A 21428-nucleotide genomic window follows, 5' to 3' on the forward strand; every position below is an offset into this window, starting at 1 on the left:
CCTAATCATGTCTGGTTTCATCCTACTGTTGTGTTATGCTACATCTGTAATGGTTGACATGATCACCCTAATTAGGTCAAGTTTCACTCTATTGTCTTCAACACTTAATGCTAATCTGCCCCTCAATAGTTGGGTACTTAACGATAATCACCATAATCACTCCTGGTTTCACCATATTGTCTAGGACACGTAATGCTAATCACTGCTCCTTTAAGTTGGTGAGCCAATTTACATTCCTGCATTGACTGTTTAACGACTGTACTCACACCTATGGCATAAGCTCAAACACCTCTGTACATGCACATGTAACTAGTTTCTAGAGGGTCAGCACTTTGTTTCTAAGGCTCTTTAACTGTTTACAGGTCTCTTTTAACCAACACATGTTTTTCTCTCCTCACAGGTTATGTACATTATGCTATATTAGTTTTAAGTCTAACTGCTAATGCTAACTGCACAGGTTTAACATATAATTATGTTTATTCTTAGTCACATAGGGGCTGCTATATCTTGTTTGGGGGATTTTGTATACGGGGGGGGGACAGCGGGTGTGTATTGTAACTAATGTCTTGTGTCCTGCCTGTCTGTATACTGCTACTGGATGCCTTGAATTTCCCTCGGGATCAATAAAGTATCTATCTATCTATCTATCTATCTATTGCTCATTTAGAGGTGAGTTGACATCTGTTCCCCATTACAGGTCTCGGAGATCCACTCCTAATTCTTTTGATTTGACTAAAGGTCCCACTTATATAGATTCGATTGGGGTACCTAGGGGGGTTCCAGATGAGTATAAATTAGCAGATCAAGTGGCTGCAGGATTCGAGAACATTCCCATCATCTCTATTTTTCCAATAACACCTAGTAAGAATGTAGATAGAATTAATTATATACATTATAATGTTCAATGGCTTGCAAATTTAACCAGGGATGCTGTTGCTGGATTGTCAGAGCAAATGGCAGCCACCTCTCTGATGACTGTACAAAATAGAATGGCCCTAGACATGCTTCTGGCTGAGAAGGGTGGAGTGTGTCACATGTTTGGAGATCACTGTTGTACCTTTATTCCCAATAACACAGCCCCGGATGGCTCAGTCACTAGGGCGCTTGCTGGTCTCCGCACTCTGTCTGAAGAGATGACATTCTGGAGTATACAGCCCATTCAATAGCTGGGTGGATCGAATGTGTGGTAAATGGAAGGCTGTCTTTCTGTCTATACTAACCACTATCATAATGGTTATTGCTTTGCTTGTGCTCTGTGGGTGTTGTTGCATTCCATGCATCTGCTCCCTCTCAATACGTTTGATTTCTACTGCTATTGAAGGTAAATTAGATGCTCCTCCCCCTTATCAGTTGCCCTTGATTGCATCTGAGACTCAGGCTTTGCTACTCTCCGATGCTCCAATTATTGAACTAGATCTCCAATGTTTGGGAAGAAGATTCTTTATAAATTGACCTCATGTTTGATGAGGTCAAAAGGGGGAGTTAATAGAATAATAGGCCTCTTTCTACTTATAATCAAAGTGTTTACTGCAATAATGTATTGTTGAATAAAGGTTTGATCACCAAATACAAAGGAATGATTAGATATCCATTGTATGAATGATGTTTGTTCACATTTATATTATATCAGTTATTATATCATGTTTTACTCTAAGTGTTTTAATCTAATTGTCTCTCGTCTGTCTCCAAACCCCCCAATGATGAGAAAAGTCTATCCTCTCCGTCTTCTGCCTGCTCCACTTACAGATGACGTGTCCTCAAACAGGCCATTTGATGATGAATAGATAGATGAATAAAAAGATAGAAGAAGCAGGGAAAGCAGCGCTCTGTGTGTGTGTGTGTGTGTGTGCACGTCTGACTGTGTGTGTATGTGAAGCTCCGTAATGTGAATTCACAGACTCGGACGTCACAGGATCAATCTGATGGTATGAAGACGTGGTGGAGGCTGAGCGTGGTTACTGCTCGCAGTTTGAAAACGTGTGAGAGACAAAAACATGGTGGATCTTCGGCTGGGAGGAAGAGTTCAGAGAGCGATAAGGCGCTCAGCTGCTTCTTACTCTAACTAGACTGAGAGCGGTGTCACCTAAAGGTCAGGTTAAAGATCTGAAGGTGACACTGTCAGCTTCATGATTAGAGTCAAACACACACACACACTTCGAGGTCTCGAAGTGTGTGTGTCACAGTCGAGGTCTGAGGGAGTCAAACGAGCCTGGAACTAAACTGACTCAAGTCTTATTGTGTGTCTTTGTTTTCACTGCAGAGCCGGGTGGGGGGGCAGGATGGAGTGCTCCTGGAAGATGCTGCTGCTGCTGGTCTGTGCGTCTCTGGGGGTGCAGTACACCGCCATCCGCACCCTGAGGGACTCCCTGTCTGGACCCTGTGAGGGAGCGTCCCACTGCAGCTCCACGCCACACAGAGGTACGCTCCAACAGCCAATCAGCACTGAGGATTCATACAAACTGTATGTTGAAGAGTCAAAGCAGACTGAAGCTTCAGTAAAGGACAGACGAGAGGAAAGACAAACACCTGCAAACTGTCTCAAGTATAAAAAACACCATATGCACAAGTTTACCTGCAGTTATTGAAATAAGTGAAAATAAGAAATGTCCAAATATTGGCTGCTTAGGAGCTCATATTGTTTATAGCAGAAGATAAACTTTATTGATCCTGCCAGGGGAAATTCAATGAATATTGAGTTTCACACACACACACACACACAGCTCAGAAGCGCTAGCTCGCTATCAGACCGATTTCCAGATTTGGTCGGTGCTGGGACTTGAACCGGTGACCTTCTGTTTCCCAAATTCGTCCTGAGCTGCTGCTGCCACCTCATCACTGGTCTCACATCAGAGCACAGAGTCTGCATGGATATCATGTCAACAAGATCAAAGTGGACACGGTCACAAAATAAGTTGGACACGGAAGCAGTTTGGAGAAAGACGTGTCATCAAAGGTGAAAGTGAAGCAACAGACAGACTCCCACAGCTCATTAAATCCTCCCTCAAGTAGAACAGGACGGAGAAATGACACATCCCTGATTCTCTAATTGATCTCCTTTAATGTGCTCATCAACTCCTCGTCAGCAGTGATGTATTTAGAGATGGGCTGCGTCCTGTAACCACATGACTGACTCGTGCATCTTGACTCTCTGAGCTGTTCAAGCTTCATCAGCTTGATGTGTTGACGTTCTCCTGGGTGGAAGTCCAGACGAGAACAGATTCAGCTCTCTGAAATGAAAGAACTCATTTAGTCTTGATGCTTGTGCTGCTCTCTTGCAGACTCCAGGTGGAGACCGTTGTGTGACGACGGTTGGATGTAGGCGGCGTCGCCACGGAAACGCATCCTGCTGTTTGCCACGACCCGCAGCGACTCGTCCTTTACGGGGCAGCTGCTCAACCAGCACCCGGAGGTGTTCTACGTGTTTGAGCCTCTCTTCCACGTGCAGCAGGCCTTCACCAACTCCAGCAGCAGCCGCCCGCGCCGCCGGCCGGACCGCCGGGCGCTCCTGGGAGCGTACAGGGACCTCCTCCTCAACCTCTACGCCTGCGACCTTCACTTCATGGAGAGCTACATCCGTCCTGAGCCGCAGGACCACGTCACCAGCGCCTTGTTCCGTCGAAGCTCCAGCCACGCCCTCTGTGCCCCTCCCGCGTGCTCGGAGGTAGGTGGGGGCGTGGCCTCAGACCTGCCCGATGAAAGCTGGTGTCCGAAGAAGTGCGGCACTCTGAACCTGACTTTAGCGTCCCTGTCGTGTCTGTCGAGGGGAAACGTGGCCATAAAGACGGTGCGTGTCCCTGAGGTTGGCGACCTGCGCACCCTGACCGAAGACCCTCGCCTGGACCTGAAGATCATCCACCTGGTGAGAGACCCCCGAGCCGTCCTGGCCTCCCGCATCATGGCCTTCCCAAATCAGTTCCGTGCTTGGAAGATATGGAACGTCACGGGACGGCAGCCCCGTCACCTGGACCTGTCCCAGATCAGCAGCACCTGTAAGGACATGTCAGCCTCCGCAGAGACCGGCCTGCAGAGAGGACCTGGCGTTTGACCCGGAGGAAAAGGCGGCTGAGATCTACAGGTTCGTGGGGCTGGAGATGGGGGAGTGAGTGCGTCTGTGGATTTCAAAGAACACCAACAGTCATGTTTCTGCTCCCTCCCAGTGGAATTACAGATACTCCACCAGCAGAGACTCCAGAGCCGCCGCCCAGAGCTGGAGGCTTGGACTCAGCTTGGACATGGTGAGGACGGTGCAGCGACTGTGCAACCACACGCTCACTCTGCTCGGGTACAAACCCGTTCAGTCTGCAGCTCAGCTCAGAAACCTGTCGCATAGATTAATCCAACACCTGAGCTTTGACACCCACACATAAGCCTTTCTCATGTATGCACATGCACGCCTTGAGCTGCCGTTTCCCCTCCTCTGATTGGGACATCTTTCCAAATTATGCGCCTCCTGATGTTTGGTTCCGCTTCTCTCATTGGTGCATCATACTCTAATATAAGTACTCATACTTCTATTAAGAACATGCCAACAAGATTAGCACCATCTAATTTGACTTTGACTCAACATGTTTGTGTCCAGTTTGTCAGTCATATTGGTAAAATGTCCAGTCTAATTGTTTAAACATCACTTGTAAACAGTCTAGAAATAGTGGAAATGTCAGCAAGGTGAACATATTGCAAAGTTTAAATGAAGCTATGTGGCCAAAATAAAGCAATTTTTGGTTTTCTATTTTCAGAATGTAAAAAACAAAGTGGGTTGTTTGCATAATAGATGCATGCAAATAAGTACTAGTGACCTACGACAGCTAAGTCATTTCCTACGCTCCTTGAATTAATCATTGCTCAAATTTAGCTATATAATATGTCGATATAACAATAAGAAAAAACACTATAAAACATGAACACATTTAACTACATAAAAACAAAGTAACAACAGTGAGGACTGTGGGGTGATACTGAATGGGCTAAGAAAGGACGGGGCCTTCTTCTCTCCTGTAAAACAGCCTATCTAATCTCTCCTTTTAAGATACTGATCAACCCAGTGCACAAGTCAACAAGCACACAGACCAGAGCCCCACTCTTCCAATCAACAGCCAAAACCCAAAATGAATCTTCCAGCAGTTAGAAAGGAACTCCTCCTCTTAAATATGCAAATGTATAGTTCATCTATTTTAAACCTTTTAGAAGAATTTTAAAAGATCTACTCCTCTCCTTCAGGAAAAGTTCCACTAGTATTGCCTATTTAATAACACTAAAATTCTATTTATCAATCACACTCAAACAAAATAATTACACAGGCCTTCACACACATGATTTACCACACAGCACACAAACACACACACCAACAGACATCAACAGCACACACACACACATCTACTCAGGCTGTACAGCACTCACTCACACATCCAAAGACTCCACCAGCACACACACATCTACAAGGTAGAGCTAAAGGTGTTGCTCAAAATACTAGTAACAGGGTAGAAGAAAAAACCCCTACCTTTCCCCTTTCCACTCTCTGAACCAGTGAGAGAAAAGAGAAAAGGAGGTGCAATGAACGGAATAAAAAATATATATATCTCTAAATATTTGTACTTGAACTTAAGGAACAGAACTTCTGTCCAAGTTAACACACAACAAAAGACACTATATACACGTGAACAGCAGAAAATGTATAGACGCAATGCCCTAATTGGAGTCCTAACTGGCAAGCTTCTACAGCAGTCCTAATGACAACTGCGGCCAGTCACTGGGGGTTCTATCCCAGACTCACAAACAGTTTTAATGCACTTCTGCTGATTCACCGCCTCCCCAATGATCCCACACACAGTTCTCTGTCGACTGAAATGACCAGCGTTCAACCTGTTGCCTTCTTGACTTTGTCATTCAGTGTCAGAAGAAAAGATCCAGCCCAACATTAAACCCAGCCAGTCTCTCGCCCTTGGTTTCACAGCCAGTCTCTTGCCCCTGACTTCTTTTCGTATGGCCTTCTGTTCGATTGCTTACTTGTATTCTTGATTCAATTTTCTAAACTTAGACATTAACACCGTCTATACCCAAACCAGACGATAATTTAGATTTTCCAATGTGCACAATTTTATGGAAAAGGTTTGTGTTCACCTTTGGTTTTTGTGAGGCCTCTCGATGTCTGGATAGGTCTGGACGTTGTACCATAGACTTCAATGCAGTCGTTCTACCACCTTAAGAAATTAATACATTTGAATTAAACATATTTCATAAAATGTTCATAAATTAATCAATACTTACGTCCTCCGTCAAACCTCATCCCCCATCACGTCGGGGTCACCAAGTGAAGGATAAAAGTTGCTATTTAATCCTTTTCCTAAATGTTGTTCATAGAAATCTGACTGAATTATTTAAAAGTGAGTTCTTGGATTTAAAGTGAACATCTTCCTCCCATCTTGTGCTCATTATTTTTCTAAAGCTCATACATTTAAACATATATTTAGACTCTGTATTATCATATATAGAGGGTAACATTATCTTTTCTATTTTCATACTGATGCATTTCCTCTGATTCATTGATTAACACTTTGAATGACAGATTTCCAGAATATTTTCCTGAATGCTCAGAGATGACTGTCTCAGTGAGAGCTCATAATTAGTTCAATATGGTGACGTCATAAAGCCTTTTATTTACTTTTATTCTTCTTTGACTTTAGTTATAAGGAATTCAACTGTTGAGTTGTTGGATCCTTGTCTCACTATGGGTGGAGCATAGCCCCGCCCCTTTTCTGCCTGCTGCAAAGGATGAGACAGGAGGAGTTGCAGAGTTTTTGTTGCATCTTGTTTGAGTCTTCTTTGTTTCTCGCCTTTCTGCTGGTCTGATCACTTCTCTCAAGATATCAGTCTTTTTGTCTTTATAATTTTAAGCTGTTATGGAATATATCGATCTAAATCTGTGAACCCACAGAGAGCTTCTCTCTCTTCCTCTGGATTCACACTCCCTTACAGACAAAGTTAATAACTCTGACGCCAAACTGAACTCCTTGGGGGGTTCGCGAGATGCAGAAAACACCTTCAAAGAATTTCAATATGCATCTGCTAATCAGAAACCGGTTTGTTCCAGCCCTGAAACAAACCAGAGACGGCTTGGTCAACATCTACTGTATGTCCTGGGATACTTGATTTACATGACAACCAGATACTCCTCTGGCCTCCTCTGGAATTTGCCTAATGGATTTTATAGCCACATCTGTTGACCAAAGAAAGAATACCGCCATGTTCACTTTGTATACTAACGAATGTTTATTTGAATGTTCAGGTGGATAAACTTTCTTAGGACATTGAGTCTAACATTTTTATCCAACCAGGGTTCAAACCTGTACAGTGGAGTTATCAGAAATCAAACTTTCCAAATTCTGACCAACGTGATCTTGTTAAAACTTGCATGGAGCACTACTGCCCCCCAGAGGTTGAAACGGAGACGGTACCTTAAGTACGTCGCATGGTGTATTCTGTCAGAACAATTACAATTGCATTTGATAACCATTAGAAATTATTCTTTTTCTATCTTCCAAAAATTCCATCTAAGTGTTTTGATGTCATGTGTCGTTCCATTTCTTCTTGTCATCAGAGCAAACCTGACGTTCCACAAAAAGCTCAATAATAGTTCATGTTTAGTCTTTATTAAAAGGTCAGGATGACAGGAATAAGACCAATTCCTGGCATGGCGGAGCCGGGGCCCCACCCTGGAGCCAGGCCTGGGGTTGGGGCCCGCAGGAGAGCGCCTGGTGGCCGGGCTTTTGCCCGTGGGGCCCGGCCGGGCTCAGCCCTAAAGGATGACGCGGCCCGTCCTCCTGTGGACTCACCACCCGCAGAGGAAGCTGTAGGGGTCGGGTGCAATGTGGATCGGGCGGCAGTCGACGGTGGGGACCTCGGCGACCCGATCCCCGGACGCAGCTTCTGGCGTTTGGGACGTGGAACGTCACCTCACTGGGGGGGAGGAGCCCTAGCTGGTGCAGGATGTTGAGAGGTGCCGGCTAGATATAGTCGGGCTCACGTCCACGCACTGCTTGGGCTCTGGAACCCAGCTCCTCGAGAGGGGCTGGACTCTCTACTTCTCTGGAGTTGCCCGCGGTGAGAGGCGGCGGGCTGGTGTGGGCTTGCTCATAGCCCCACAGCTCAGCCGCCAGGTGTTGGAGTTCACCCCGGTGAACGAGAGGGTCGTGTCCCTGCGCCTTCGGGTAGGGGACAGGTCTCTCACTGTCGTCTCGCCTACGGCCCGAACGGCAGTGTGGAGTACCCGGCCTTCTTGTAGTCCCTGGGAGGGGTGCTGGACAGTGCTCCGACTGGGGACTCCATTGTTCTACTGGGGGACTTCAATGCTCACGTGGGCAACGACAGTGAGATCTGGAGTGGGGTGATTGGGATGAACGGCCTCCCTGATCTGAACCAGAGTGGTGTTCTGTTATTGGACTTCTGTGCTAGTCACAGTTTGTCCATAACAAACACCATGTTCGAGCACAGGGATGTCCATAAGTGCACGTGGCACCAGGACTCCCTAGGCCGGAGGTCGATGATAGACTTTGTGGTCGTGTCATCTGACCTTCGGCCGTGTGTCTCGGACACTCGGGTGAAGAGAGGGGCTGAGCCGTCAACTGATCACCACCTGGTGGTGAGTTGGATGCGCTGGCAGGGGAGGAAGCCGGTCAGACTCGGCAGGCCCAAATATGTAGTGAGGGTCTGCTGGGAACGTCTGGCTGAACCCTCTGTTAGGGAGGTCTTCAACTCCCACCTCCGGACGAGCTTTTCACAGATCCCGGGGGAGGCTGGGGGCCTTGAGTCTGAGTGGACCATGTTCTCCACCTCCATTGTCAAAGCAGCTGCTCTGAGCTGTGGTCTCAGGGTCTCTGGTGCCTGGCCTCGTGGCGGCAATCCCTGAACTCGGTGATGGACACCGGAAGTAAGGGAGGCCGTCAAGCTGAATAAGGTGTCCTATCGGGCGTTGCTAGCGCATAGGACTCCTGAGGCAGCTGACGGGTATCGGCAGGCCAGGCGTTCCGCAACCCGGGCAGTCGTGGAGGCAAAAACTTGGGTCTGGGAGGAGTTCGGGGAGGCCATGGAGGAGGACTTTCGGTCGGCCTCGAGGAAATTCTGGCAAACCGTCCGTCGCCTCAGGAGGGGGAAGCAGTGCTTCACCAACACTGTTTACAGTGGAGGTGGGGAGCAGTTGGGGATGTAGTCGGACGGTGGAAGGAATACTTCGAGGATCTACTCAATCCCACCGTCACGTCTTCCACCGAGGAAGCAGAGGCTGAGTTCTCAGAGCTGGACTCGTCCATCACCCAAGCCGAAGTCACCGAGGTAGTTGGCAAGCTCCTTGGTGGCAAGGCGCCAGGGGTGGATGAGATTCGCCCTGAGTATCTTAAGTCTCTGGATGTGCAGGGGCTGTCATGGTTGACACGTCTCTGTAACATCGCGTGGAGGTCGGGGACAGTGCCTCTGGACTGGCAGACCAGGGTGGTGGTCCCTTTTTTCCAGAAGGGGGACCGGAGGGTGTGTTCCAACTACCGGGGAATCACACTCCTCAGCCTCCCTGGGAAAGTCTATTCCAGGGTTCTGGAGAGGAGGATCCGGCTGATTGTCGAACCTCGGATTCAAGAGGAACAATGCGGTTTTCGTCCTGGCCGTGGAACACTGGACCAGCTCTACACTCTCCAGCGGGTGCTCGAGGGTTCATGGGAGTTTGCCCAACCAGTCCACATGTGCTTTGCGGATCTGGAGAAGGCATTCGACCGTGTCCCTCGCGGCGCCCTGTGGGGGGTGCTCCGGAAGTATGGGGTTCGGGGCCGGTCCTTGTACAACCGGGGCAGGAGTATGCTTCGCATTGCCAACAGTAAGTCGGACCTGTTCCCGGTACGCGTTGGCCTCCGGCAGGCTGCCCTTTGTCACCGGTTCTGTTCATTACTTTTATGGACAGAATTTCTAGGCGCAGCCAGGGGCCGGAGGTGGTCCAGTTTGGGGACCACAGGATCTCGTCTCTGCTTTTTGCAGATGATGTGGTCTTGTTGGCTCCATCAAACCCGGACCTCCAGCGCACACTGGGGTGGTTTGCTACCGAGTGTGGGGCGGCTGGGATGAGGATCAGCACCTCTAAATCTGAAGTGCAATGGTGCGACACGTCTTAAATAAAGTTTTTCTTTTTTAATCAATCGGTAAACTGATACAAACTTGCCGGCCCAAGCCGCTACGTCATCAAAAGGGACGCTGACAATCGGATCCCTTTAAAAGTTGGCACGTGCCCAGTTCTCACTCTCGTTTTTTCTTTTGTTGCTCCTTGTTATTCCGCTCGTCACGACGGAACTTTAAAACTTAAGCGCGCTAACTTTCCAGTTTTTCTTTGTTCCAATTTTGTATTTTATTAACAGACGTTTCTTCTTCAAGTTTCTCAATATAACCAGCGGCACCTTTAAGCCTTGAGAAGCCCCCGTTAAGGCTTGTGCACACGCATTTTTAATGAAATCGTTTTTCATCATTTTTGGACATTTTTGGAATTATTCCTTTTCCACCAGTGACTCTCAGCCATTTCAATTAGCAGGAAGTTAACGATCGTTCATCAACAGAAATATTTTTGGGTAAATCTCAAAACTCTCGGGAAGACAACTCTCACATCTTCATTAAAAATGTTTGAGCCTTCTTACAGGTGAAATAATCCTAAAAACCACGTGGTGTGAATAAAAATAAAAGGCTTTATTAGACACCAGGAAACTTCACTGTGATGGTTTTATAACATCAACATCACGTTCACAGTTTACCTCTGGGTTTAAGATCGTTTAAAGTTAAGGTAAATTATTACAGAGCTAACTTCTATGATCTGAGTCTCTTTTCTGTTTTTATAAACAAGGTTTTATTGGCCTGTTACAATTTCTCTTATTAAATCATCAAATAACATCAAAACATCTCCACAAACATGATACAAGAATGTATAAAAGCAAAGTTCACCTTCTTCACACAATAAAAAGAAATGAAATAAACACAAAGGCTGTAAATAATTATAAGTCAAATCAATATGCAGATTGTCTCCACATGTCTCCTCTCACAGATCCTTAGTTTTCCTGAACGCTCCGATACGGGTCGGATGAGCGAGTCGCTTTAAAAGTTGTGGCCGCAATGAATTGTGGGTCGGCACTTTCTTATCTCCTTTGGTAAAGGATGCTCCAGTGTTTCCTAAAGGAGGTTATAAAGGAAGCATTGAGCCTCCTTTCCTTAACTCTTAGAGAATTCAAACGGATCTCATCATGGCCGCCACCTAACTGCTTCCTGGGTTAAAGAAGAAATGTGAGTGTTCGTGGACAGGAGGGACAATAGAGAAGGATACTAAATACTAAATACATAATACTACATATTAAAGGAGGTTATAAAGGAGTTATAGCAGGAACAGAACCTGAACATGAATTATTCTTCAAATCAAACCTCCACAGACTGAATGTATTTCTATTCAAAATGCTGAGAGAATCCAAACTGAAGGTTCAAACATCCAGACATCCATGTTTGTAGTTCTTTTAAAAACTCAGTGAAGCCTCCTCTTTGTTTGGATCCAACAAAGAGACAACTGATTTATTATCAGACGACCAACGACTCGTGGTTACAAACACAACTTCACACTTTAACAGGTGGCATCAACTTCTACTGTTATCTGTGAATAAGAGTGCAGCACTGCACATGTCCATAGGGTGGTGCTGTAACACAAACATTTATATCCAAAGAGTTCATCTTGGCTCGTTGAGTCATGAAGCAGTTTAAGTTCAGAATATGAGAATAGAAAACAGTCCGAGGTCATGGTCCTGTGTGTGACGGTGGAGCTGATCTCAGAGCAGCTCAGACTGCAGCACTGAGACTCATCTGAGCTGTGATTGGTCCGTCAGTCTCCCAGTTACAGACTCACCAAACACCAGCTGCTGCTGCTTCCAGCTCTGTGATCGTCAAGAACAACAGGATCCTCTCTTTAAACACTCAATCCCAGCTGTTGATATAAAAAGACATAAATCAGAGAAATCATGAGTTATTATCATATAAGATTATTATTATTATAATCATCTAAGATCATTATTATTATCATAATCATATAAGATCATTATTATTATAATCATATAAGATCATCGTTATTATTATAATCATATAAGATCATTGTTATTATTCTGATAACTCAGAAGTGAAGTGGTCGTTTAAAGTAGCACGCCATCTTTCAGCTCTCGTGTTCACGTGTTGTTGACTTGAAGCTCAAAGGCACAGAGAGTCCCTGAAGGCATCATTAGTTCCTGCCTTTGCTTGGTCCATTAAAGCACATTGTAAACATCTGTTTTGAAGGTGCTACATAAAGTTGTCCAGATGTTTTCAGAGTGAGCTGCATGTGTGAACACAAACAGGAAATGAGTTGGATGAAGAATGTCTTCTGCTCTGAATCTGCTTCAGTGTCAGCCTCACAGTTTGCAGGTTTCTGTCTGTGTGACTGAGGAACTGACGCTCACTCCTCGTCATCTGCTCTCATCCGTTTACACTGAAGTCAGACTTCATGTTGTGGAGGCGGAGCTTAATGATGTAAAACAACCCTGAGCAGCAGTATGTGCACTCACACGTCTGTAGATGGAAAGTCATCACAGCAGCACTTTAAAGTGACAGGCTGCAGTTTACTTATGAACACATGAGAAGCATGTGATGAAGTGCAGCTTGACTTTAATCCTCCCACTCTTTAGCTCCTGGAGCAGAAACATTCACTCTGCAGCTCACTTTATGCTGGACTGAAACATCTCACACACTTTGGATGCTCCTCTGTAAACTCCTGTTCACTGCATGTTGTTTGCTCCTTACTTCTTTATGACGACACTCTGACATGTTTACATCTTCATGTTCATTCATCTTCACCCTCCTCATTTGAAATCAATACAGAAAGTAACAAAGCTGATTGAACCCTTTAAGGGCAGAAAGAACAGAAACCTGTTTTTAAACTTTGGGCTCAAAAGTGAAAAGATGAAAAAAGAAACAAAGTCTGTTCTTCTTCACGTCCCACCTCTTCCTTTGATATTCAATGTTTGAGCAGCGTCATCACTTTTACTTCCTGTTTGATGATCTCTCACAGGTCACTGGAGCTTCAAGATTTATCAGGAAATGATGAATTTGTGCTTCAAACTAAATCAAGCTGAGTCCAAGTTCAACAGAGTTCATTGACTTTGAGACAAATCCTGTTTCCTGAGTGTTTGTCTAAAATCTCTGTGTACACATGGAAATGAGAATAAAGTGAGTCAATGAAAACAAGCTGGGTGTGTCTCTGCTGTTTCTTCAGACTGACAGCTGTAAAAAGATTCTAACAGAGCAGCACTGACACTGACGGAGCTCTGAGCTCACTGAAGCTTCAGCCAGCTCATTAAGTCAGAGCAGAACAAGCAGAAGATCAGGATTCAATCATTGCTGCTGTTTGTCACCTTTGATGCACATTTACACAACTTCTACTTTTATTGTTGCTTTTTATCACAAACTTCTCCTGCAAATGTTTTCAAAACCAACATTTCAAATGTTTCATGACTGATGAGTCCTGGACTGTTCAACCCAGCAGAGACCAGGATGGACTCAACTTAACCCAGCAGAGACCAGGACGGACTCAACTTAACCCAGCAGAGACCAGGACGGACTCAACTTAACCCAGCAGAGACCAGGATGGACTCAACTGAACCCAGCAGAGACCAGGACGGACTCAACTTAACCCAGCAGAGACCAGGATGGACTCAACTTAACCCAGCAGAGACCAGAGTGGACTCAACTTAACCCAGCAGAGACCAGAGTGGACTCAACTTAACCCAGCAGAGACCAGGACGAACTCAACTTAACCCAGCAGAGACCAGGACGGACTCAACTTAACCCAGCAGAGACCAGGATGGACTAAACTTAACCCAGCAGAGACCAGGATGGACTCAACTTAACCCAGCAGAGACCAGGATGGACTCAACTTAACCTAGCAGAGACCAGGATGGACTCAACTTAACCCAGCAGAGACCAGGATGGACTCAACTTAACCCAGCAGAGACCAGTACGGACTCAACTTAACCCTTTACGTACAACAGAGTCTCCAGTCTGTAGTCTGGCTTCTTCTGAAGGTCCCTCAGCCGCTTCACTCCTGAATCCTGCAGACTGTTGTAGGTCAGGTTCATATATCTCAGATGGGAGGGGTTGGACTTCAGAGCTGAGGCCAGAGAAGAACAGCTGATCTTTGACAACCTGCAGTCCATCAAACTGAATAAAGAATAAAAGAAGAGAATAAAAAGAATGATGAATGAGATGATAAGAACATAACTAGGTCCAATCAGTGAGTGTGTCCCTAAAATAAGTAGAGAGACGTTGTCATTGTGTTATTGTGGATCATTCAAATGTCAGCTTTCTACAGACATCATCCAAACATTCATCCAGCTGTTCATGTCAATAAAGACACCAACATGCTACTGATCTCAGTCAAGATTACACACCCACTACTCTACTGAGCTACACACACCTGGGACTGTGTGTGTGTGTGTTTGTGTGTGTGTGTGTGTGTGTATGTGTGTGTGTGTGTGTGTGTACTTCATAATCACATATATGTCAGTTCAGATAATCTTGTGTCTTCAGTTTTGAACATTTAATAAAAATCAGAAACTTTCAATTTAAAAACTTAAAGAACTCCATTTAAAGTATTTTATTAAAAATCTCATTTGTTGATGATGCAGATTCAAACAAGAAAATCAACATGAACAGCATTCAATCTAAAACTTCATGGAGGTCAGAAACATGTGAAGATGAAAATGTTTCAGCTGATAATCAAACACATGAGATGTAAAAGATAGATAGATAGATAGATAGATAGATAGATAGATAGATAGATAGATAGATAGATAGATACTTTATTGATCCCGAGGGAAATTCAAAACACAAACAGAGAAGAAGTGAACTGACCCCAGAGTCTCCAGTCTACAGTTTGGACTCTGCAGAAAATCACTCAGCAGTTTCACTCCTGAATCCTGCAGATTGTTGTTGCTCAGGTTCAGATGTCTCAGATGGGAGGGGTTGGACTTCAGAGCTGAGGCCAGAGAAGAACAGCTGATCTCTGACAAACTGCAGCCCCTCAAACTGAACAAAGAATAAAAGAAGAGAATAAAAAGAATGATGAATGAGATGATAAGAACATAACTAGGTCCAATCAGTGAGTGTGTCCCTAAAATAAGTAGAGAGACTTTGTCATTGTGTTTGTGAGGTTTTAGTTCTGTTTTGTTTTTCTGGTGTAGTTTGTGTTGTCTTTTCTCCCCCTCCCTCTTCTGGGTTTTCTTCCTTCTGCAGGTATGTGAGTGGCAGGGGGTGTGGCTGGCTCCTCCAGGCAGCAGACGAGGCACACCTGACTTCTATCTAATCAACTCCTCCATATAAGCCTTGCACTCTACTACTCTGCCAGATAATTCCGTCTTGTCCGGTAGTGGTCACGTTTGCTCTCAGCAAATTGTTTTGTAACCTCTCGTGGATTTTGTGTTTTTGGTTTTTGCGACTTTATGGACTGACCTTGTTTTTTTCTTATCTCTAGTTTTCGCTGTGTGCCTCCTGCTTGAGTTCAACTCGTCGGAGTCCCCTGTCTTCCGGATCTTCCAGCCAGCCAGCTCCCTGCCCTCACTGCCTGCTCTATATGTTTTTCCCCGTTTTGAACATTAGATATCTTTTTGTTTAAACTATTTTGGTTCTTGTATGTCTCTGCATTTTGGGGTCCGCCAAACGAAAACGTAACAGAATTATCTGGCCAAAATGGACCCCGCAGAGACTGAGAGACTGAAGCAGGCTTTATTCTCCCAAGGAGTTTTAGTGGGGTAGCATGAGACTGCTCTGGGAGAAATTATGGCTACACTCCAAGCCCTTTCCAGAAGTGTGGCACAGCTCGGCAGCCATCTTGACCAGGTTTCTACTCGCCTTTCCACGCACCCAGCGCTAGCATCAACTCCTGCTCCTACACCGCCTCCAGCACCTGCTTCAGCGTCTCCAAGTGTCCAATCCAGCTACCCCCGCGAACCATTCATTCCAACTCCAGTCAGGTATTCAGGAGTGTTAGGGTCATGTTGTCAGTTTCTCCACCAGTGCTCACTTGTGTTTGATCAGCAGCCACTGACTTACTCCTCTGATAGCGCTAAAATAGCCTTCGTGATGAGCTTCTTGTCTGAGAAGGCCTCCGCCTGGGCGGTAGCATTAGATAACAGTAAGTCACCGGTCTGTTTGTCTTTTCAGTTTTTTTCCGCGGAGATGCGTAAGGTGTTCGACCATCCACTACAGGGACAGGAGGTCAGTAATCGGCTTCTTGCTCTACGTCAGGGTTCAGGGACTGTTTCTTCGTACTCCATTGATTTCCGCATTCTTGCAGCGGAGAGCAGCTGGAATGAGAAAGCCTTACAAGGCGTTTTCTTTAAGGGGTTAGATGAAGATCTTAAGGATGAGTTGGCAGCCTGTGATGAAACCACTTCATTAGAAGAATTGATTTCGCTAGCTATTCGTTTGGATAATCGCCTTTGTGAGAAACGTAGGGAGAGAAAGGCTAGGCAGAGAGTCCCCTTACCCTTCTCAAGACCCCAGCCTTCTGATCTGCAATGGAGACCTTCACTTCACTCCTCCCCATCGGACCAGTCATCCACCGAAACGTCTCCGCCTGCAGCCCCGACTCCCCTCAGCACCGAAGAACCCATGCAGCTGGGGAGGATAAGGCTATCTCGTGTTGAGAGACAACGTTGCCTTCAACAAGGTCTGTGTATTTACTGCGGTCAACATGGCCACCAGGTACGCCTCTGTCCAGCGGTGCCAAAAGAGCAGGCTCATCAGTCTCAGAGGAGGCGCTGGTGAGCCACACGGCAGACTTTTCGTCCCCCTCAAAACGACTGCAACTCAAAGGTACTGTCTCCTGGGGTCGGACCTCTGTTTTGCTCAAAGTTCTGGTGGATTCTGGAGCAGATGACAATTTTATTGACTCTTGTTTTGTTTCCCAGCACCACTTACCATCTGAGCCCCTTCCCAGACCTAAGGACGCGTTTGCGCTCGACGGTAGACTCCTCGCCCTTATCACTCACCACACTGGTCCGATTACCTTGGTTATGTCAGGTAACCATCATGAGACCATTTCGTTATATATAATTTCATCACCCACTTGTGTTAGGCCTCCCCTGGCTGAAGCTCCACTGCCCACACATAGACTGGTCTACACTAACCATTACTAATTGGAGTCTTTTCTGCCATTCCCACTGCTTACACTCTGTGATACCCACCACTACCACTACCACACCTAGTCCTCCTAAACCGGTTGATCTATCGTCCATTCCCTCAGAATATCGTGACCTCCAGGAGTTTTTTAATAAAAGCCGTGCTTTATCACTGCCGCCACACAGACCATACGATTGTGGTTTAGACCTTCTCCCCGGCGCGTCTCTACCCCCCAGCAGACTTTACAACCTCTCCAGGCCTGAAAGGGAGGCCATGGAAAAGTATATTACTGACTCTTTAGCAACTGGACTCATCCGCCCTTCATCCTCTCCGGTAGGGGTGGGATTTTTCTTTGTTGAAAAGAAAGACAAGACTTTGCAGCCATGTATTGATTATAGGGGACTTGATGACATCACCGTGAAAAATAAGTACCCTCTTCCCCTCATGGACTCTGCCTTCGGCCCCCTCCACAAGGCCACCATCTTCACAAAGTTGGACCTCCGAAACGCCTACCACTTGGTGAGGATTAAGGAGGGAGATGAGTGGAAGACTGCTTTTAATACTCCATTGGGACATTTCGAGTACCTAGTGATGCCTTTTGGATTAACAAATGCCCCTGCCATCTTCCAGGCACTCATAAATGATGTTCTCCGAGACATACTCAACAGTTTTGTTTTTGTTTACTTAGATGACATTTAGATTTTTTCCCAGTCACTTCAGGAGCATGTCCAGCACGTTAAACTTGTGCTGCAAAGACTATTAGAGAACAGACTATGCAAAAGCTGTGAAGTGCGAGTTTCATGTGTCCTCAGTCAGTTTTATTGTGGAGAAGGGGCAAATCAAGACCGACCCTGCCAAGGTTCAGGCAGTGGCCGAATGGCCCACTCCTTCAAAGATTCCTAGGGTTTGCCAATTTCTATCGAAGGTTTATCTGCGATTATAGTAGTGTTGCTACACCACTGACCAAGCTAACCTCTGTGAAGGTTCCTTTCGTTTAGTCTTCTGCAGCAGAAGGGGCTTTTGTTAAGTTAAAGAATTTATTTTCTTCAGCTCCCGTTTTGTCTCACCCTGACCCCTCTGGTCAGTTTGTTGTTGAGGTCGGACTCTGGTGTTGGGGCTGTTCTCTCCCAAACCTCTGCCGCTGATCAAAAATGCATCCCTGCGCCTTCTTCTCACGACGTCTCGCTCCTGCTGAGAAGAATCATGATGTCGGGAATCGTGAACTGCTGGCTGTCGTGTTGGCTTTACAGGAGTGGCGGCACTGGCTGGAGGGTTCGACTCATCCCTTTGTAGTATGGACAGACCACAAGAACCTTTCCTACCTTCGTTCTGCCAGCAGGCTCAATTCACGCCAGGCTCGCTGGGCTCTGTTCCTGTTCCTGTTTACCCTCACCTACCGCCCGGGCTCTAGGAACGTTAAGCCTGACGCTCTGTCGCGGCAGTTTTCTCCACCTGTTGAGGAGGTCTCGGAGGAAACCATCCTGCAGCCCTCTTGTGTGGTGGGGGCAGCTCGTTGGGACGTTGAGAGGTTGGTCCAGGAGGCTCAAGAACATCACCAGCCTCCTGTGGATTGTCCGCCTGGTCAGCTGTTCGTTCCCCCGGCAGCTAGGTTGGAGGTTCTTCAGTGGGGACATGCATCCAAGATCGCCTGCCATCCAGGTTTTCATCGGACCCTGAGCCTCCTACGACAACGCTTCTGGTGGCTGTCCATGTCAGCGGACACGAAGGAATATGTGTCAGCCTGCTCAGTTTGCGCCCGCAGTAAAGTGTCACACTGTGCTCCAGCTGGTCTGCTTCGTCCCCTCCCTACTCCTCACAGACCGTGGTCCGACATCGCCTTAGACTAGGTCTGCCTCCGTCTGAAGGTAATACCACCATTCTGACTATTGTTGACAGATTCTCTAAGATGTCACACTTTGTTCCCCTGCCCAAGTTGCCTTCTGCCCTGGAGACAGCCTCTCTGCTCACCCTGCATGTGTTTAGACTTCATGGCATTCCTCAGGACATTGTTTCGGACAGGGGTCCGCAATTCTCAGCGCAGGTGTGGAAGGCCTTTTGCCAGGCGTTGGATGCGTCGGTCAGCCTGTCCTCCGGGTACCACCCTCAGACCAACGGCCAGACGGAGCGGACTAACCAGGACTTAGAATCGGCACTTTGTTGTGTCACTGCTCAGTTTCCTGCTTCTTGGTCCACCCATCTCCCCTGGATCGAATATGCCCACAATTCCCTGGTGTCATCAGCCACAGGTATGTCCCCCTTCATGGCAGCTAACGGTTTTCAGCCTCCACTTTTTCCAGCGCAGGAGGCAGAAGTAGCAGTTCCGTCTGTTCAGGGGCATCTCCAACGGGCACGACGGATCTGGCGTGCAGCCAGAGCTGCGCTCACCCAGACTGCTTTGCAGAACCAGAGACTGGCAGATTGTCACCGCACTCCGGCCCCAGATTACCAGCATGGTCAAAGGGTGTGGCTATCCGCTCGGGATCTCCCTTTCCAAGTGGAGTCCCAGAAACTGGCACCCAGGTACATTGGGCCGTATGAGATTGAGCGGGTTATCAATCCTTGTGTGGTCCGCCTAAGACTTCCCTCCTCGTTGAAGGTTCATCCTTCTTTACATGTGTAACTCCTTAAACCTGTCAACTCCAGCACTCTATGTCCTCCGGCCGAACCCCCTCCACCCCCCCCCCGGATCATTGACAATCACCCTGCCTTTTCAGTCCGGCAGCTTTTGGATGTGTGGAGGCGAGGCCGGGGCTTCCAGTTTTTAGTGGATTGGGAGGGTTATGGGCCAGAGGAGCGCTCATGGATTTCTCACTCCATGATTTTGGACCCGTCGCTTTTTAATGACTTTTATAGTCGTTTTCCTGACAAGCCTGGTAGGCCGCCAGGAGGCGTCCCTTGAGGGGGGGGGGGGGGGGGGGGGGGGGGGGGGGGTACTGTGAGGTTTCAGTTCTGTTTTTTTTTTCTGGTGTAGTTTGTGTTGTCTTTTCTCCCCCTCCCTCTTCTGGGTTTTCTTCCTTCTGCAGGTATGTGAGTGGCAGGGGGTGTGGCTGGCTCCTCCAGGCAGCAGACGAGGCACACCTGACTTCTATCAACTCCTCCATATAAGCCTTGCACTCTACTACTCTGCCAGATAATTCCGTCTTGTTTTCGGTAGTGGTCACGTTTGCTCTCAGCAAATTGTTTTGTAACCTCTCGTGGATTTTGTGTTTTTGGTTTTTGCGACTTTATGGACTGACCTTGTTTTTTTCTTGCCTCCTGCTTGAGTTCAACTCGTCGGAGTCCCCTGTCTTCCGGATCTTCCAGCCAGCCAGCTCCCTGCCCTCACTGCCTGCTCTATATGTTTTTCCCCGTTTTGAACATTAAATATCTTTTTGTTTAAACTATTTTGGTTCTTGTATGTCTCTGCATTTTGGGGTCCGCCAAACGAAAACGTAACAGTGTTATTGTGGATCATTCAAATGTCAGCTTTCTACAGACATCATCCAAACATTCATCCAGCAGTTCATGTCAATAAAGACACCAACATGTTACTGATCTCAGTCAAGATTACACACCCACTACTCTACTGAGCTACACACACCTGGGACTGTCTGTGTGTGTGTGTGTATGTGTGAGTCTGTCTGTGTGTATGGTGTGTGAGACTGTGTGTGTGCGTGACTATGAGTCTGTGAGTGTGTCTGTGTATGAACGTGTGTGTCCTAGTATGTCTCTGTGTGTCTGTATTTGTGAGTGTGACTGTGTGTGTGTCAGTGAGTCAGTGTGTATCTGTGTGTATGTGTGTGTTAGAACTGGGCGATATATCAAGTTTTTAATAAATATCGGTATTTTTAGTCAGGCGATATAGTGTAGGACTATATCGTAATATCGATATAATTCACTTAACATTAAAAGTTTAATCCGTAGAGTCGCCAGTATGCCTTTTTCTCCTCTTACTTTCTGTCCCTCTTAACCCCGCCCTGCCTCTCTCCCGCTCTGTCCCTCTGAGTTAAACTCAACCCTGCCCCCACTCCCTCACAACAACAAGACATCATGGAGGCAGACAGAGATGAGAGTAGCGCTACCAAAGAGGAGTTGGTTACTAAGAAGAAAAGCACAGGCTCTATAATTTGGAGATGGTTCGGGTTTAAAATATCGGACGGGCAGCAGAATAATGTTTTTTGTAGAGAGTGCCGAAAAAAGGTAGCAACAAAAAGTCCAAGCACCACAAACCATTTAAAAAGCGC

At 46.6% G+C, this 21428-nt stretch overlaps 1 protein-coding gene and 1 pseudogene across 8 annotated transcripts in view; one reads left to right on the plus strand and one right to left on the minus strand.

Moving 5' to 3' along the window:
* The first annotated feature begins 2276 nt into the window (after nt 1-2276).
* On the plus strand, nt 2277-4367 carry LOC306825809 (carbohydrate sulfotransferase 1-like; annotated as a pseudogene). The gene is made up of 2 exons: nt 2277-2418; nt 3279-4367. The product of its transcript is annotated as a carbohydrate sulfotransferase 1-like (transcript).
* A 6322-nt stretch (nt 4368-10689) lies between these two features.
* The window catches only part of LOC306825398 (protein NLRC3-like), a 29496-nt gene continuing 18757 nt past the window's right edge, over nt 10690-21428 (minus strand). For 6 of the 7 annotated variants that reach the window (XM_079346120.1, XM_079346121.1, XM_079346122.1 and 3 more), the window contains 3 exons: nt 14938-15111; nt 14071-14244; nt 10690-11983 (listed from right to left, as the gene is read on the minus strand). In XM_079346120.1, coding sequence (XP_079202246.1) covers nt 11974-11983; nt 14071-14244; nt 14938-15111 — 358 coding nt within the window. In that variant the 3' untranslated portion in view covers nt 10690-11973. The remainder of the gene's footprint in view (nt 11984-14070; nt 14245-14937; nt 15112-21428) is intronic. The other variant, XM_079346119.1, reaches the window with a different exon arrangement.

This window comes from Symphodus melops (assembly GCF_947650265.1).
Source record: "Symphodus melops genome assembly, chromosome: 6".
NCBI classification, from domain to species: domain Eukaryota; kingdom Metazoa; phylum Chordata; class Actinopteri; order Labriformes; family Labridae; genus Symphodus; species Symphodus melops.